Source organism: Pollachius pollachius (assembly GCF_949987615.1).
Source record: "Pollachius pollachius genome assembly, chromosome: 13".
Lineage (NCBI taxonomy): Eukaryota > Metazoa > Chordata > Actinopteri > Gadiformes > Gadidae > Pollachius > Pollachius pollachius.
In genome coordinates this window covers 21230534-21249916 of record NC_136946.1, presented here as the reverse complement: position 1 = coordinate 21249916, position 19383 = coordinate 21230534, and the positions used below count along the sequence as shown (strand labels likewise).

Here is a 19383-nt window from a genome sequence, read left to right as displayed (position 1 = left end):
ATGATGGAATCAAAAAAGAAAAAGATTGAATCTATTTGGGGATAAAGTTATTCCATCTTCATAACCTCAGTCATTGTCTTTATGAGAGAGGAGAGCAGAAGTTTGGAGATGATTATACTCATTCTATCAAGTCATCTGTCTGAACCTTGAAACGGTACTTTCACAAGACAGTACATGTGGGAGTATTGACAGTATAGAAATATATGTGACCTTAAATGACCCTGGGTCGTTTCGTTTTGTTGTTTTCCAGGAAGCCCCCAGCCTACGGTCCTAGCCCACTGCTCCCCTGGTTACCATGACACACACACAGTCAGGCCTCTGTGTGTAGGTGCAGGAGACCGTCATCCAGCACTTGATTAGGGGAATTTCTTTGTTTTTGTAAAATGTCCCTCCGGAATCGGATAAAGGAGTTTGTTTCTGCGACCATGAATGCACTTAAAATTAAAAAAAAGTTATGAATGTTATAACATGATCAAAAACGGTTCTGAAAGTAACAAATGTTATAACATGATAGTACTTAAAATGTCATGAATGTAATGATAGCAGGAATATTCTTGAAAGCTTTTAAAACATTTCCACCTCTTTTCGTTTCTTTATCACTCCCTTTGCGCTCCGCTGTGCGGTCTGTTGTTCACAATATCCACACACACACTAAAATACTTTTTTTTTTTTTAAATGTGCTTTTTTTATTCTAAGTGCTGCTTGCACTTAGAAATGTTGTGGTGGCTTCATTATTGATTTGGGTTTTTCTCAGCCTCACCTGTAAGTGCTTATGGATAAAAGCCTCTCTGTCTCTTTTATCCAAATGTAAAAGTTGTATATTTATGCTCGAGACACAATGTATTATAGTCCCATCCATGTGCAGTTACACAGACCTGAAATCATATGTGATTAACTCTTTAACTGCACTATGATGGACCATTGTTTCCTACAGTAGCTGATGTGTGTGTGCTGCGTGCAGACCGGTTGGGCGTGGTTACACTCCTACTGGACCTACTCTAAGTGGTTCTTTAGTCACCTTTGACACTGAGGTCATCACTCGGTTTGAGCCAATGGGAGAAAAGAATGCAAAGACAAACAGCCAAGATAGATAGCAACGACTGATGGATTTGTGTGTTTATGTGAGGGGTTAGCAGTGGTTAGTGTCCATCTGACAACAAACTGTGACTCCATGACAGCTGTCACTGGGAGTCTGAGGCTGGCCAGTATTGACAGCACGGGGACCAGGGGGTTGTGTTTATATTAGAATCCATTACCAGGTACCCTGATGGTGTGGTTCTTTCCTCCAAACAGTGGAGGACCGCCCCCCCCCTACACCCAGAGAGGGAGAGGAGCTGCGTCATGGTCTTTGGCAACCCAAGAGGGTTGCTGGTTAAACCCCGGTCTGCCCTGTGACCGCTTCCCACTCTGACCGCTGTGACTGCTTTTGTTGAGCTGTTGGCTGTTGCTTTGCAGGCATCAGTTTATGCTTATACATATATTTATACATATATATATATATATTATTTTTTTTATGTATATAAATGTCTAATGTTTATGTACGTGTCAGTAGGGGAATGTGAAATGTTCCTCTTCAAACCACTGTTTAGGGATCAGCAGAACACTGCACCAATGCAATGGGAACGGCATCAAGGTACATAGGTGCAAGGCCCTGGTTTGGTCGGACAAAAGCCTTGTGTGCAAGTATCCTGACAAAAACACGGCTGACAGGCACACACACACACAAGTTCACTGCTAAATTGTTTCTATAAGGCATCATTACTTTAATTGAGCTTGACTGCAGACTGGGTTGTAGTTTGGCTGGGGTTTGTGCTGAAAAACCCACCGAAATTCAACGTATTCGGCCACTCAACGGGAATGAGTACAATGAGTGGAATAGTTGGCCAGCCGGGGCTGCAAGATCATAAGCGACAGATGAAGGTCACCCCGGAAGATAAGGCATTTGTTTGTATGTGTGTGTGTGTGTGTGTGTGTGTGTGTGTGTGTCGCGGTCTGTTTATTTTGACTATAGGCATGGTGACAAACCATCACTGTTTGGGTTTCCTTCACCATTCTAAAGCGTGTTGAATGCATTGAGCGAGTCCAGGCGCTGCAAGAGACTGTTGACTATATTATGTCTTTTGTGTCTGAGCTGAGCTCCATCTCCCTTCAGTTTGAGCTGTGTTCCCGAGTCCTCTTGGCTCCGGGACAGCAGTGCAGCCGGCGCAGCTTGGTTACTCCATGCCATTGGAATCTCTCTTCTTCACAATGGACCCCCCTCAAAAACCTTCAACAACGCACTGTGAACCACTTGCACGAAAGAGAGGAGAGGAGGGGGAAAAAAACAGGCTGTTGATACTACCCCCGGCCTGGCTTCCGGACACGTTTAGGTCCCCACTCACACAAAGCACCACATCAGCAGCGTACAGCGCCTCCCGAAGAAGCGGTATAAACATCCCCAAGTCATGGTTCACTGGAATGCATACCGCCTGGACTCAAGGCTTTAGCAAAGTAAGCAGTTTGAACACTCTCTGTTTTCTCTCCTCCATCTCTCACTCTCTCTTCTGTTTCTCTCCTCCATCTCTCACTCTCTCAGTCTGTCTCTCTCCTCCATCGCACTCTCTTGGTCTTCTCTTTTATCTCTCTCCAGTAGTGCTCCGTTGCTATGACACCGGCAGGCTGAGTCAGTAGCTAGATTAGAGCCTGCTGGTTTTGAGACAGTAAGGGTTTTCTCTCCTCTCACGGTAAGCTGAATAAACAGCGGCCATGTGGACGGGGGATGCGGCTAATAGGTTAGCTTCATGTCAGACGGTTATTTGTACGCAGTTGGTTCTTCGGTTTTTTTCCCCTCACGTTCTGAGGTTCAGTCCGCGGATGAACTGCTCGTCATTGGTGCGCAGAGGACACACACACGACACCCACGACACACGCACACACACCTGCAGGTCGGGATAGATGAGGGGCTGCTGCTCCTTCTCACTTTCAGTACCGCTGCTGCTCACTCTGGCGCGCGCATCGTCGCCGAACGCTCGCGCTAAGCTTATTCCTAGGGATGTGAACACTTTGGCACGTTGGCACGGATTAGGACGCTATTGGGTGAACGTATTGAATCCTCCGCCACCCCGCGAGAATGCCCCACGCGGCTCTGTCGCACATTCCCGGCTCTGCCTATTGTTCACGTTGACGCACGGGCACCGCTGACCTGCTGCCTCGCGCCGCCGTCTGCCTCACGAAAGCCCCGGGTCCGCGCTTCGCCCCGCGCTCCTTCTCTTCATTTCCCCTCGGTGTGGACATGACTTCCTGGCTCCGTACGTACAGTGACCTCCCCCGGTATGCCCTGCTCCTCTGCCTGTCCGTGGAGGCTGCCGTCATTGAAGCATCCAGTTCAGGTAATTACTTTATTTAATGTTGCTTTATTTGTTTTACTGTCATAGTACGGTTTGTACCGTTGTTGTTGTTGTTGTCGTTGGGTTCTGGATGAGGGGAACTGTGTACTCAAAATAGGTTTTGTCGTCACATCACTTTATTATACATTCCAACCCTGCACAGTCTGTGTGTGTGTGTGTGTGTGTGTGTGTGTGTGTGTGTGTGTGTGTGTGTGTGTGTGTGACTGTGTGTGTGTGGCAGTGTAATGAGCCACTACTTTTCGCCCCAAAAAACATTATAAACCAATAACAGTTCAACGGAAATGAATGTATCATTTATCCATACTGCGGCCCTGCACGCAGACTAACATTCCCCACGACCTCCCCCTCTCTCCCACATTCCTCCCGCCACCTGCAGTAAGGGTCTTTTAGTGTCCAAGGCGAGAGCAGCATTCTCTGTCTGTTTCATCCCTGTTCTAATAGGCCTGCTCTAGCATTACTAATCAGTGTTTGCACACAGTCTTTCATATGCTAATCTGACCTGCTCTCCTCGCCCCTCTTTTTTCTTTCTCTTATTGCTCTCATAAACTTATTGCTGTCTTGTCCTCTCCTCTCTCCTCTATCCTCTCACTCCTTTCCTCTCTTGTCCTCTCATCTCCTTTATTCTCCATCTCCTCTCCTCTCTCCTCCTCTCACCTCTCCTCCTCTTTCCTCTCCCCTCCTCTCCTGTCCTCTCTGCTCTCTCTCCTCTCCTCTCCTCTACTATGTTATATCCTCCAGGTGACGGTGTTCTGTGTAGATCCTCCTCCATCACCTCTTGTACAGAGTGCCTTCGGCGTGGGCCGCAGTGTGCTTGGTGCTTCCAGGAGGTAATCAATGTGTGTGTGTGTGGTTGTGTCTGGGAACGGTTGGGGGGGGGGGGGGGGGGGGGGGGAGTTTGAAGGGCTCTGCACTCGCGAATATATATCTTTAGGTTCACCCTGGCCTGCCCTCTGACCGACTGTGTGTGTGTGTGTGTGTGTGTGTCAGACATTGTGTGAGTCATTATGTGTGAGACAAAGCTATTTTTCTATCCATGTATTCGTCTAGACGCTCATGCGCACACACTTATTGACACCATTTAATGCATTCATCCCACATGTGTTTAAATACGTCAAATTTGGTTCTGTGTGTCTCTAAATTAATTATGTTTGTTTGTGTGTGTGTGTGTGTGTGTGTGTGTGTGTGTGTGTGTGTGTGTGTGTGTGTGTGTGTGTGAGAGAGTGTGTTTGTGTGTGTGGGTGTGTGTGACTGTCTAAACCACTTACATCATCCTGTGTTCTTGTAAAGTAACCACCCTGCACCACCAAACATTTGCCAGAAGCTGTAAAGCTTGTGTCACACACACACACACACACACACACACACACACACACACACACACACACACACACACACACACACACACACACACGTAAACACACCACATCCGCTAGGCCCACATGTGTCCATTTAAAAACCTCAGGTGCTTTCCCACCCAGTGAACCTTGACCTTGTGCTTATCAGCTACCATGGCCTAGAAGGAGTAGGAGATGTTAACACACGGACCTGGGCGCACACACACACACACACACACACACACAGGTATATGCACACAAGCACACAGCACGCACACACACACACACACACACACACACACACACACACACACACACACACACACACACACACACACACACACACACACACACACACACACACAGACGGGTCCAATGAATAAACAAACAATTAAGTAAGTACACACGAAAAGCTGAATTCTTTCTTATTTGTGTTTTCCGGAACACAACACCAACTCGACAACTCTCACAACACACATCGGACACAATATTTACCAGCATCTGTTGGAAAGATAACACCTTAGCTACCCAGGAACATTAATAGCAACACATAACAACATGGTGCCTCTGAATAGTCCACCAGTCCCCCCCCCAATCATGCTTTAGGCTGTATGGCTCCCTGGAGAATCTGCCTCATTCCAGTATATTGTGGCTTGAATTAATGCTGAAGTGCGTCCTTTGTGCTCTAAAGCCAGCAAAAGCCTCAGCACCATAAATCCTTTCCTCACAGGTCTCTCATTAGCAGCTGTCCCTGTTCCAATCAGTGCTGAAGTGTCTCGCTAAATGGTGTCTCATAAAATATGTCAAAACAGTTCAATAATGCGGTTGTGTTTCTCAAATCTCCCTCGATCCCCTAGCATTTTTGGTTACTGAGTTTCAGCACTGACCAAAGGTTGCTAATCCCAGGATTTCCCTAAGCGGCCGGGCATGAATGTGCTCTATTGTTGGCTGTTGACTGCAACATATCCACTAAGCAGCTAATAACGTGTGCACGCACACACAACCACACACACACACACACACACACACACACACACACACACACACACACACACACACACACACACACACACACACACACACACATATCCACACAAACTCATGTTGTACTGTTCTCGTTTTGTCAAGATTTAACGCACCACAATATTTGACTGTTGAGCCCTAAATGAATTAATATGGACATGGTCCTCTCAATATTTCACACATTTTCCTCCATGGTGAGAGGACTCTTGAGCTGCAGCACTCTAACATCCTAAATCCCCCTCAATTTGGCGAATACTAGGCTAATGACAAATTTGTTCTGCCACGTCCCACATGAGAAACGCTGTGTCATTTTTAAACACAACAATGACTCCTCATAATGGTTTATCACTAAGCAACGACCAAAGACACCGTACCACTTGAGGAGTAGCTAACCTCCCAATGCTCCTATGCGACCAAAAGGTCAACATAGTGCTGTCGCCATGTACCTCACTTATACACGGTGACCCTTGACCTTTGGCCCCCGGCAGGCGTTCCTTGAGGGGACCGGTGCGTCCCAGCGTTGCGACCTGCCGCTGAGCCTGCTGAGGAAGGGCTGCAGCCTGGAGGCCATGGAGCACCCAGAGGTCAAGGTGGAGGTCAACGCCACTCTCAGCGGGACCCAGGTGTCCCCCTCGAACATCCAGGTCACCCTCAGGCCAGGTACGGTGGCCATCTGAATGTGTCCCTTCGTGGGTATGTCTCAGTTATTGATCACTCGCCCTCATGGCGTGGTTCCCATCCATGAGTGGTTTACCATATATGAATATAATGGATTTATTAATGGGTGTGTGGTAGTTGTCTATTTATACCACACCGTTGTAAGTACCTGATTCTGATTGGCAAATAATGTTCCAAGGGTGTGCGTTCGTTTTCATTAAGGAAACACTTTTAACTGTTTTGATCGATGCAATACCATTCCAACACTGAACAAAACTGTCAATTATCCCTATGGACCATAGACATTAGACCTAGACGCTGAATTGACTGCTTCTACTGCTTCGTTGCTGTGACAAGTTAACGGTGCAGCTGTGGTTTGTCTGCGTTAAAATAACTATAATGTTTATATCTCTCAACCCATTTCAATGAGTTGTTTTATATTCAAATCATCATCTTACAAATCACCTTATACATGTTATATTATTATATATATATATTTCATATCTTCTTTACTCCACGTAGATCATTATCCCTTGAATAAAAAAAGCTAAATGCCCTGAACGTTAAATGCGTGCGCATGCGTGCGTGAGCGTGTGTGTGTGCGTGCGTGTGTGTGTGTGCCTGTCTGTGTGTGTGTATGCGTGTGTGTTTGTCTGTGTGTGTCTGTCTGTTTGTCTTGGTGTGTGTGTGTGTGTGTGTCTCCATCCCCCTAGGCTCCGAGGCCAGCTTCATCGTGGCGGTGAGCCAGCTGCAGCGCTATCCTGTAGACCTGTACTACCTGGTGGATGTGTCCGCCTCCATGAAGGAGAACCTGGACCAGGTACACACACACACACACACACACACACACACACACACACACACACACACACACACACACACACACACACACACACACACACACACACACACACACACAGCTAGATTGACATGGCCGACTCACACTAGTCTGTAAACACAGTGATTTACTCTCTGCACTTCACTGAGGCGGGCAACAAAGCATACAAAATAAAATCGCTGTTAAAATAAAGAATATTTTTTAATGCTGCACAGCCCACTTCAATATATATTTTTTTACCGTTATAACGTTTCAAAATGCTTTCTGAATTCCTCAGTGATACTGTGTGTAAAATTAGTAAAGACCGCAATACATATCTACAGAATCGACTGTATCGCAGTAAAAAGAGGTCTGACTCCTCTGATGGACTTTAATGAGCTCATTTCCTATAGAATTTTATAACAGTGTGGCAGCTAAAAGGCTTAAGTGACTCAATGCCACAGTGATCATATCTTCATCATGTCTGAGTCACGTTAATGGAGGACTTGAGCACCGATGACAGTGCATCCATTAAAATGAGGTTCCCTTTAAAGCATTCCAAGAGAGTCCAAACAAAAAGGCCTAGGTACATAGAATAGTATAAAGTCATCTCCTATGGACTAAATATAGAAACCTCCTTCCCTCCTTGGCTCATTAATCATTACTTTCTCCACTGTTTTTCTTGCTACTTATTCATCTCATACTTCAACCTTTTCCTCTCTTTTCCTTTCCTTTCCTCTCCTCTCCTTTATAATCTCCCCTCCTCCTCTCCTTTTCTCTCCTCCTCCCCCCTCCTCTCTCCCCTCCTCCCCTTCTCTCCTTTCTCCTCTCCTTTACTCACCTCTCCTCTGCTCCTCTCTTCTCCCCACCTCCCCTCTTCTCTCTACTCTCCTTTGCTCACCTCTCTTCTACTCCTCTCCCCTCCTCCCCACCTCTCCTCTCCTCTCCTCCCCTCTCTCCTCCCCTCTCTCCTCTCCTCTCCTGCACATCCTCTCCTCCTCTCCTCTCCTGACCTCCTCTCCTCTCTTCTCTCCTCTCTCCTCTCCTTTTCTCTCCTCTCCTCCTCTCCTCCCCTCCTCTCCTCCTCTCCTTTGTTCTCCTCTTCATCTATCGTCCTCTCTTTACCCTCCCTCATCTCTCCCTCTCTCTCTCCTGTCCTCTCCTTTCTCCTTTGCTTCTCCTTCTCTCCCCGCTTGTCTCCTCTCCTCCCTATGTATCCCTATCTCCCCTAATTAACCTCTCTCCTCCCCTTCTGTCCACCCCTCCTCTCCTCTCTCCCTCTCTCCTGTCCTCTACCGCTGTCTCCCCTCTCCCCCCTCTCCTTCCCCCTCTCTCCCTCTCTCCTCCCCTCTACCGCTGTCTCCCCTCTCTCCCCACTCTCTCTCTCTAGTTGAAAACAGTGGGCGTGGCTCTTTCTCACAGGATGAGGGAGCACTCGTCTGACTTGCATCTGGGCTTCGGCTCCTTCGTGGACAAGCCCGTCTCCCCGTACATCAACGTCCACCCATCCAAGATCAACAACCCGTGCAGGTACAGGCCACACCTCCGTTCACAATCATGGAATTCAAAGGGATTCATTTTGTTTGACAGGAGTCTTTGCAGTAACTTTAAAGCTTCACATCACAGGCTGTTGGAAAGCTTCTCATATTCATATTCAGGGTTGGGTTTAAAATGCCTGATTTGGCTGATCTTGATATCCCGGTTTCACACTACGCAATCTTTTAATATTGAAAAAAGATTGTAAAAAGAAAGATAATTTCATGATCCTGCCCTGATGCTTTTTATCAAGCTTATAGACTCGTATATTGGCTTTGAGGTGCATTGACTTCCTCCAGTGGTTGGAGTGCAGTGTAGTTATCAGTGGGCACGGCTCACACAACATGTGACGTTTTCAAAGTGAACTCATCCGTCTCGTTATCCTCTCTCGTTCCTCCCCATCTCTGTTTCTCTTGTCCTCTTCTTTCGGTCTCCTCTCCTTCGTCTTCCCATTCCGTCATTCACCCTACGTCCCTGCTCTACGTCCCTGCTCTCCGTCCCTGCTCTACGTCCCTGCTCTACGTCCCTGCTCTCCGTCCCTGCTCTATTTCCCTGCTCTACGTCCCTGCTCTATGTTCCTACTCTATTTCCCTGCGCTATGTCCCTGTTCTACGTCCCTGCTCTACGTCCCTGCTCTACGTCCCTGCTCTTACGTCCCTGCTCTCCGTCCTTGCTCTACGTCCCTGCTCTCCGTCCCTGCTCTACGTCCCTGTTCTATGTCCCTGCTCTACGTCCCTGCTCTACGTCCCTGCTCTACGTCTGCTCTACATCCCTGCTCTCAACTCTGCTCTACGCCAGCGATTACGAAGTGCGCTGCCGCCCTGCCCATGGCTACCACCACATCCTGAGCGTGACGCACAACATCACCGAGTTCAGCCGCGTCATCGAGCGCCAGCTCATCTCTGGCAACATGGACACACCTGAGGGAGGGCTGGACGCCATGCTGCAGGCGGCCGTCTGCCAGGTGAGCCGTGGGTGGGGGGGTGCGTGTGTGTGTTAGGGGAGTTTGTGTGTGTGTGTGTGTGTGTGTGTGTGTGTGTGTGTGTGTGTGTGTGTGTGTGTGTGTGTGCATTTGCGTGTGTGTGTGCGTGTTTGTTTTAGTGTTTGAGTTTGTGTGTGTGTGTGTGTGTTCAACACCCATACTGGTGGAGTGAGGGCTGGCATGCTGAGTCATCATTAGCTAGTGGCACAGGCATCTGATTCCATGGTCCCAGCAGCGCTGTGGTATTCCACTGACACTAATAGACCGGCTCTCCCACCGCTGGTGACTCAGGCCATGCAGGGGGCTCTGAGTAAGCAGAGTAATAAAGACTGCAGATGAGTCCGCACTCAAACTCTCCATAAGGCATAAAGCTGAGGTTCCCATGGACCTTGACACACGTACGCACACTCACACACGATGCACAAACTTGAATGCACGCACGCACATACACCATTTCTTCTAACGCATACCTCTGATTAACCTCGATCCAGGCAGAGATATTGAGTGGGGTGTGCTGTTATGGTAAATTTGTTTAAGAATGACACTAAATCAAAGTAGGGACTTTGCTAGGTCACCACCTGCATAGTGCCCAACAACCATCACCAATAAAATGATGCAGTACCGGCATATTAAATGTGCGTGGCTGTTGCCTTAGTGGATGATGTGATGGAAACATCTTGTGGATGTAAAGCATGAATCATGTTTCATATAAATACACTCCACCACCATTTTTCAGCCTTTAGAGGAGTTCATAGAGTCAGACATATACCTAAATTATGTTCAAAGAAAAAAGAAAAGTGCAGAAATGGATATTAAAGTAATGAATCTTCATTTTCTTCCTCTGTCACCCCCCCTCCCCACCTCTCTTTTTATCTCTCTCTATTTCTCTCGCTCTCTCTCTGCTGTGTCACCCCTCTCTCACTCTTTCACTCTCTCTACTTCTCTCTCTCTGCTGTCTCCCTATGTCTCTCTCTCTCTGCTGTCTTTCTTTTTCTCTCTCTTTCTATTTCTCTCTCTCTCTCTCGCTCTCTCTCTCTCTCTCTCACACTATATCTCTATCTCTGCTGTCTTCCTATGTCTCTCTCTCTGTTGTCTTCCTCTCTCTCTCCCTCCCTCTCTCTCTCTCTCTCTCCCTCCGCTGTCTTCCTATCTCTCTCTCTGCTATCTTCCTATGTCTCTCTCTCTGCTGTCTTCCTATGTCTCTCTCTGCTGTCTTCCTCTCTCTCTCTCTCTCTCTCTCTCTCTCTCTCTGGGCCCTATTTTAACGGTCTGAAATGCAAGTGAGAAGCGCCAAGCGCAAGTAGCTTTGTAGGCGGTTCTATGGCGATGTTGCTATTATTCCGGCCAATAAATGGCTCTTGCGCCTGGCACAAATCTAAAAAGGGTTGGTCTGAAGTAGCCTAATTACCCGTAGGTGTGGTTTGGGCGTAACGTACAATAAACCATCCCCTTTAAGAGCCATGAGCACATTTGAATCTGACGAGTTGATATTTTGACAGCGCGTTTGCATTCTCCGATGAGACAGATGCATGACCACATGAATTTCAAACTTCAAATGGCTCAGTTTATGGCCAAATAATATGGCCTAATTCACACATGGAATAGCGTTTTCTTCCACAACACAATTCTTTTTAACGCTCACTCGCGGTAAATACTCATCAATCCTAAAAGTTATGGGCTTGAACACGATGTCTGTGTCAAGAAAATATGTGTTTGCTGTACGGTGTTTGCAGATGCATTGATTTAAAAGTACGACTTATTACCGCTGTATCAGCTGTTCTTTCCCAAATAATTTACCAAGAATGTGTGGCTAGGTAGATGAGAGAAGCAAAGTGTATGCGCGAGGTGCACAAGCAACATTATGCATGCGCCCTTAAAATAGCATCTGAACAACGCGCCACTGACTATAAACCAAGTATTTTCTGGTTTGTGGCTGAATTGTTTTCTGAAACTGCAAAATAGCACCAGGGAACATTTGCGCCAGAACACGCCACCTCCTTTCGCCGAACCGCCACTTGGGGCGCAAGATCATTCCCTAATTTACTGACGCGTGGCGGTGGAGGGAAAAGAACGCTCTGCACCAGTTGCAAACTAGCAACGACACGTGCGTCAGTGTAGAAAGTCAATTGCGCCGGATGCAAGATAGGGCTCTCTCTCTCTCTCTCTCTGCTGTCTTCCTATCTCTCTCTCTCTCTCTCTCTCTTTCTCCACTGTCTTTCTATCTCTCTCCCTCTCTCTGTCTCTCTCTCTCGCTCTCAATTCAATTAAATTCTATTAAATTCAAAAAGGCTTTATTGGCATGAGAAATATACACTTGCATTGCCAAAGCAGGTGAACAATAAAATAAACAGCGCTATAAAGTAAAAAGGTAAGGTATATATTATAATAATAAGTATGTACCGTTAAATACAAAATATCTATGCATATCAAATGTTATACTATAAAAGTACTTTAAAAAGTTACAAAAATTACAGTATCTCGTATAAACAGATAAGTTAAAGATACACTCTAAATACACAGTATTTACATTACGGAGAATTAGTGTGTGCAGATTGAGTCCAGGGGGATGAGTCTATGGGGAGTTTGAGGTCCTTCTCTCATCACAACAGGTGACGAATCTTGCTGCTGCGTTTGCACATGGTTGTATTTCTCCCAACAGGTATGGCAGTTAGGGTTAGGGTATTCCTGATGTCTTCGTATGACAGGCAGGAAGTCAGGAAGTGCAGTCCTGTCTCTCGTTGGTTGTGTGTGCAGTGGGAGCACAGTCTGTCTTCTCTTGGGAGCCAGGTATGTCTGTGGCGTCCCTTCTTGATGGCCAGGCTGTGTTCACTGAGTCTGTATGGTCTGGTGTGGAAGCCCGTCTCCCCGAGTGTCAGGTACCCGGTAGGAATCACACGGTAAGCAAGGGTTAAGCCGCAGTCGGCGTTTATTCGACAAGAATCAATTGTCTGTATCCTCGTGCTAGGGTCTCCGTGAGCCTCTAGATCGCCGCCCTGGTGCGTACTCCCTCCGTGTCACTTGGTCTCCTTCTCCCGGTCAAGTGCTCCTCTTATGCCGGCTCCTGGTCCTTTCCCTCCCTCCGGCCAGGTGTCCCATATCACGCTGATTGGGGGGGAGAGACGTGGTGCTCTCTGTCGCCGGCTGGAGGGTGGCGATGGTATACCCCGTCTACTACATATCCTCGGACCCGCCCGGTCCGAGGTTCCGCGGGCGGGATGCCACACTGGTCAAGGATTTCCTCAGTTTTGGGTCGGTCACGGTGGTCAGGTATTCTGCCACGGTGTTGTCTCTGTTAAGGGACAAATAGCATGCCAATTTACTCTGGTTTTTGGTGGACTCTTTCCAATGTGCCAAATACTTTTCCTTTTGTTTTCTTATAATTTGGTTTTGGCTGATGTGTTGGTTGTTGTTTTTTGGACAGATTCCCAGGACAAGCTGGCTAAGGGGACTTGCTGGCTTAAGGCTCTCTTCTGAATTTTAATAACAATTGGATATCGTCCTAATTCAGCTCTGCAGGCATTATTTGGTGTCTTTCTTTGGACTTTTAGTATTGATTTGCAGAATTCTGCATGAAGAATTTCAATTTGATGTTTGTCCCATTTTATAAAATCTTGGTTGGTGAGTGGGCCCCAGACTTCACAGCCGTAGAGCCCAATGGTCTCTATCACTGCGTCAAATATTTTTAGCCAGATCTTAATTGGGATGTCTAGTTTGATATTTCTTTTTATGGCATAAAATGCCCTTCTTACCTTGTCTCTCAGGTCATTAACAGCTTTGTTGAAATGTCCTGTGGGGTTCATGTTTATGTCGAGGTAGGTATAGTTTTTTGTTTGCTCTAGTGTAACAGTGTCTAGGTGGAATGTGTATTTGTTGAGGCTGGGTCTTTTTTCAAATATCATTATTTTGGTTTTACTAAGGTTCACTCTTAGGGCCCAGGTTTGAGAGAAGCTGTGCAGAAGATCTAGGTGTTGCTGTAGGCCTTCTTTGGTTGGGAACAGCAGCACCAGGTCGTCTGCAAACAGCAGACATTTGATTTCGGTGTCTACCAGTGTTATGGCGGGGGCTGCAGACTGTTCTAATGTCTTTGCTAGCTGGTTAATGTATATGTTGAACAGGGTTGGACTCAAGCTGCATCCCTGTCTCACACCCCGGCTTTGTTGGAAGAAGTCTGTGTGTTTCTTTTCTATCTTCACTGCACATTTGTTGTTTGTATACATGGAATTTATGATGTCGTAAGTTTTTCCTCCAACACCACTTTCTATTAATTTAAACAACAGACCATAATGCCAAATTGAGTCAAAGGCTTTTTTAAAGTCTACAAAGCAGGTGAATAGTTTGCTTTTGTTTTGTTTTATTTGGTGGTCAATGAGGGTGCTTAATGTGAATATATGGTCTGTTGTATGATAATTTGGTAAGAAGCTGATCTGGTTTTTGCTTATGGCATTATTGTCAGTCAGGATGTTAATGAGTCTGCTATTTATAATCATACATAGAATTTTATAGAGGTTGCTGTTGACACAGACCCCTCTGTAGTTATTAGGGTCAAATTTATGTCCAATTTTGTGGATTGGGCTAGTCAGTCCTTGGTTCCAAATATTGGGAAAATCCCGGAGCTAAGAACAGTTGTAAGCAGTTTTAGAATTTGCAATTGGAATTTGAGATCTGTATATTTAATAATTTCGTTCAGAATACCATCAACATCACATGCTTTTTTCAGTTCAAGAGAACTTATTTTGTTCTGTAGTTCTTTTAATGTGATTGGAGAGTCTAGTGAGTTCTGATAATCTTTAACAACTGATTCTAGTGTTTGTAATATATCTTGTATATGTGTTTGTTCTTTGTTCTTTACAATGGGGCTAAAGAGATTGGAGAAGTGATTTACCCATAAATCTCCATTTTGAATGCTTAATTCTTCCCGTTTTTGTTTAAGTTTGTTCCAATTTTCCCAGAAATGGTTTGAGTCTATGGATTCCTCAATTTGGTTTATCTGGTTCCTAGCATGTTGGTCCCTTTTTCTTCTTATTGTGTTTCTGTATTGTTTTAAGGTCTCATAATAATGGAGACGGATATTGTTGTTGTCTGGGTCCCTATGTCAATGTTTTCCTAGTGTTTTTGCATTTGTCGTCGAACCACTTATCGTTAAAGTTGTTTTTGTTCTTAGTTTGACTGTTTGAGACCTTCAGGTTTGATTGTAAGGCTGAGATGTCAAATATGTTGTTAAGGCTTTCTACTGCCATGTTGATCCCTTCGTTGTTGCACTGAAAGTTTTGTTCTAGGAAGTAATCTAAAAGTGTCTGAATGTGATTTTGCTTAATGGTGTTCTGATATTTTTCGACACTGCTCTCATCTATAGCATTTGTTTATAGTGTGTAGTTTGTTTGGTTTTAATGCCTCTTGGTTAGGTGTTGGTCTATGTAGGTAGGCTGTGATTTTGCTGTGGTCTGATAGTGGTGTTAAGGGGTGTGAAAAGACTGTGAAAGCTCTGAGAGACCCAGGGCTAAGGTCTGTGATAAAATAATCTACAGTACTACTGCTGAGATATGAGCTGTAGGTGTATCTTCCATAGGGGTCTACGCGGGATCTACCGTTGACGATGTACAGTCCCTTCGTGCGGCACAGCTGTAATAGTTGTAGTCCATGTTTGTTTGTAGTTTTGTCTTAGTTATATCTGGCAAGACACTTTGGGGGAGACGATGGTCCCGTCTCCTGGTAGGTGTTTATCTCCCTGTGTGCTGATGGTGTCAGGCTTCTGTCCCGTCCTGGCGTTGAGGTCACCACAGATTAGATTATGACCATGGGCATGGAAGTGGTTGATCTCCTCCTCTAGTATAGAGAAGCTTTTCTCGTTGTAGTATGGGGATTCTAGTGGTGGGATATATGTTGCACACAGGAGGATGTTTTCTTCTGATGCGGTAAGTCCCTTGTCTATCTCTAACCAGATGTAGAATTGCCCTGTTTTGATTAATTTAACAGAGTTGATGAGTTCGGATTTGTACAAAATTAAAATACCTCCCGATTCATTTCCTTGTTTCACCCCTGGTAGTTTGGTGGATGGCACCACCAGCTCTCTGTAGTTTAGAGGGCAGCCAGTGGGACCATCTCCTCTACACCAGGTCTCTTGGAGGATGACAATGTCTGTATTTCGGATTTCCTTGATGAAGTCTAGGTTTCTGCTTTTCAGACCAAAGGCAGTCGACCTCAGGCCTTGTATATTCCAGTATGAAATAGTGAAAGCTTTATGTTCCATGGTGTCTTGTGTTTGATGGTCTCTCTCTCTCTCTCTCTGCTGTTTTCCTATGTCTCTCTCTATTTGCTGTCTTCCTATCTCTCTTTCTCTCTCTCTCTCTCTCTCTCTCTCTCTCTCTCTCTCTCTCTCTCCCTATGTCTCTCTTCCAGAGGGAGCTCGGCTGGCGTGCGGGGTCCAAGCGTCTGCTGCTGCTGATGACTGACCAGCCGTCCCACCTGGCCCTGGACAGCCGGCTGGCCGGCATCGTCCGGCCCAACGACGGCCTCTGCCACCTGGAGAACAACGTCTACACAGAGAGCACCACTATGGTGAGGGAAGCAGTTAGAGGGCAGAAGTACTCTGAACGTCCTGCGTTAACATCATTTGAACATAATTTCTCTCTCTCCTCTCGTCTCTTATTCTCTTCCCTCCCTTCTGAACCTCGCTCTCCTTCCCAGTCCTCCTCTTCCTCCTCGCCCCTCACTTCCTCTATCCAGTTCTCCATGTCCCCCCCTCCTCCCTCACTATCTCCACTCCCTCCTCCCTCGCTCTACCACCTCATCTCCCCTCTGTCTCCCCCTCTCCTGGTTTAACAGAAATACTTACTTAATGTTTTATTAAAGCCATCACTAAAGTTAAATGAAAAGATCACTAAGGAAAGATTACAGCCGGGCAGTGAAGGAATAAAACAAAGACATGTCAGGATGTTCTCTAACCTCGGACATCGCCTCACTCTCACACACAGACCAGAAAGGCTCAGTCGCTGGAAGCAGGGGCGAGGCTAGCCCATTTTTAGGGGTGCTGAAGCACCCCTAAAAAGGGGCTCAGCACCCCTAAAACTTGGGAGTAAGAAATGTTATTCTAAAAATTATATTTGTTCGTCTTTGAAATTGTTAAATAATGTCCAAAACATAAAATCTTTTGAGTTAGTTGAACCAAGGTTAAAATTATGAAGTTATTTTTCAATAGAAATATTTTTTGTTTTTGTGTGAAAAAAGGGTGGGTGGTGTGGCAGTGGGGCTCATTGAGTGCTCAGCACCTCTAAAGCTCTGACCCTAGAATCGCCCCTGGCTGGAAGGCTCAGTCGCTAGAAGCTCATTGAACGGTTTGAATGACGGATTAAGGGGAACATTTTAGCCGACAATAAAACCAGGTAGCAGGACGTTTCATCCATTTGATTGGTTCTGCTCCTCTTTATATGTTAATGCTACTCCTGACAGACACTTCACCGTCCACCTCCACTACTGATGTTCTTCAGTCGTGTTACACCCCATCTCGTAATCAGGGCGTCCTACACATGAAGGTGTTAAGTCAACAACCAGGTATAGCAGCGAATAAATATCAATTAAAAGCCCAGATAGATCTTCTTTGAGCTCTTGGATCATGTGTGAGGCTGACGTTTGGCCTCCGATCCAAGAGTTCTCCGCTGTCATCTGGTAGCCAGCCTCCGTCAGTCATTCAGTAGCCCAGGCCGCCTGCTGTCTGTCCGTCCTTCTTTGAGTCAGTCAGAGTGAACCGCCTCTCCCCCCCCTCTTCGATCCAGGACCACCCAAGTCTGAACCAGTTGTCGGACAAGCTGTTGGAGAACCACATCTACTCCATATTCGCGGTGGAAAAGCAACAGTACCAGTGGTATAAGGTATATCCCACTGAAGACACGCACACGTTTTCATGCACACGCTTACTATCACGAGCGCACAAGGACACACACAGAATGTCTCACTCTAACTGCTCCAATTTCTGGGAAAATAATATGTATTGCATTCATCGTACAAATGTATTTTATCATCATATTCATGGGTTATTATCATGTTCGGTCATTAGATAAATACTATAATATTGACCGTATTTTATACAGTCGTGAAAATATTGTGTGATTACGAAATGCTTCATAGAGCAGTATGTTACACATTTAGTGTTATAATTCATCAACTGAACATGATATATCATCAGAGATAAGGGGAACATTTCCTAACACGGGTATCTCCAAACACCAGTGCTACCGCCAGGAGGTTCTCCTTTGAAATGTACATTCCGTGTCGGAGCTTTGTTGTCGTTGGCCGGTTAGTCATGACTATTCCCAGAGACCCCGGGGCTGCCAGATACAAAACAACTTGGCCCACGAACACAGCGTGCTGCAGCCATTGAAGCGAGCAAACACCCTGGATCAACTGAGATCGCACTACACACTCTGCCCACCTCATCCTCTTTCTTAAAGCTACATGATCAGAGCCATGTTTAAAGGTCTGGGAGTTGGGATAGAAAGATGGATCAGCTTCCGGCTCAAAAGGATTTCCAGACGGATGCCACATGAGCTGGTTTATAAAGTGCAAACATCAAGTTCATTGCGAAATGTTTACATTGGATGATGAACTAATACTGTAGAACTAATAGTCTCTCATTGTCGATTGACACATCACAATAGAATAATGGGCCAGGTTGTCAGGTTGGGGACATGAGAGAGATCTCAGTGTCCCCAACCTGGCAACTGCTTACAGTATCAAGTCTGGGAAGGAGGGGGGTGTGGAGGGAGACAACTCTCTCCCATATTGTCACATTGGGCTGCAGTACCCATTTAAAACTCTCGGTGTCCATGTTGCATATTGTACCTTCTAAACTATAATAATTGGTGAATTTAATCAATAAATCTAAAGTAATTTCATGTCATTTTCCCCAGGCACTAGTGAGCCTGCTGCCAGGATCATATTTGGGAAGGCTGGGCCACTTCCAGGCCCCCAACCTCATAGAGCTGGTGGTGGACGCCTACAAGGTACACACCCATGGGCGCCACACATACACACAAACACACACAGCCACCTGATGCAGGTAGCTGTGACTAGGATGTGGAGCAGGGAAGGATAGGCACCTCGCTCTAGGAGGCCTGCAGCTAACACCCTACACTATTTTATATATACTAATATAAGTAAATGGTACAGCCTTAAATATTATATGTTATTATTATCATTATTATATTATAGCTTTTCCCAGTCTGACACTTCACGTTTGTTCCTCACTTCTATTAATGCAGCCATCTGACGAACAGTGCATGTATTCACACATTGACCCGGGAGCATGCTATTCCTGTCAGCTGGTAAATTCCACAGACAAAGCCTTTTTACAACAACAAAAAAAGCACCCCATGAATCCATTTGAAATGTGTGAGTGTGTACAGTTATCCTTCTGACAGCCATGGTGGTGATGTTATGCAGTGATCAGAGGTAATGATTACAGCTGTGGAGCAGTTGACTGGTTGGAATGGTTTTCACAGGAAGGACTTAAGGTGTCTCTGGGCGTTGCTAAGTACTGGTGGATTGGGGTTATTGTGTTAGAATATTTCTGGGCGGAAAAACACTTAATGGGGCCGTAAAACAAAGGGGACAGGAGGTGAAGGTGGAGTAAGTGGGATGATTAAAGCCTTTGTC

General features: G+C 45.9%; 1 protein-coding gene across 1 annotated transcript in view; it reads left to right on the top strand.

Moving 5' to 3' along the window:
* Nucleotides 1-2372: 2372 nt before the first annotated feature.
* itgb8 (integrin, beta 8) overlaps nucleotides 2373-19383 on the top strand; it is a 26804-nt gene continuing 9793 nt past the window's right edge. The window contains exons 1-10 of the mRNA XM_079749883.1: nucleotides 2373-2490; nucleotides 3216-3368; nucleotides 4125-4213; nucleotides 6232-6403; nucleotides 7114-7220; nucleotides 8608-8747; nucleotides 9552-9717; nucleotides 16132-16290; nucleotides 17505-17600; nucleotides 18639-18731. Coding sequence (XP_079606009.1) covers nucleotides 3272-3368; nucleotides 4125-4213; nucleotides 6232-6403; nucleotides 7114-7220; nucleotides 8608-8747; nucleotides 9552-9717; nucleotides 16132-16290; nucleotides 17505-17600; nucleotides 18639-18731 — 1119 coding nt within the window. The 5' untranslated portion in view covers nucleotides 2373-2490; nucleotides 3216-3271. The remainder of the gene's footprint in view (nucleotides 2491-3215; nucleotides 3369-4124; nucleotides 4214-6231; nucleotides 6404-7113; nucleotides 7221-8607; nucleotides 8748-9551; nucleotides 9718-16131; nucleotides 16291-17504; nucleotides 17601-18638; nucleotides 18732-19383) is intronic.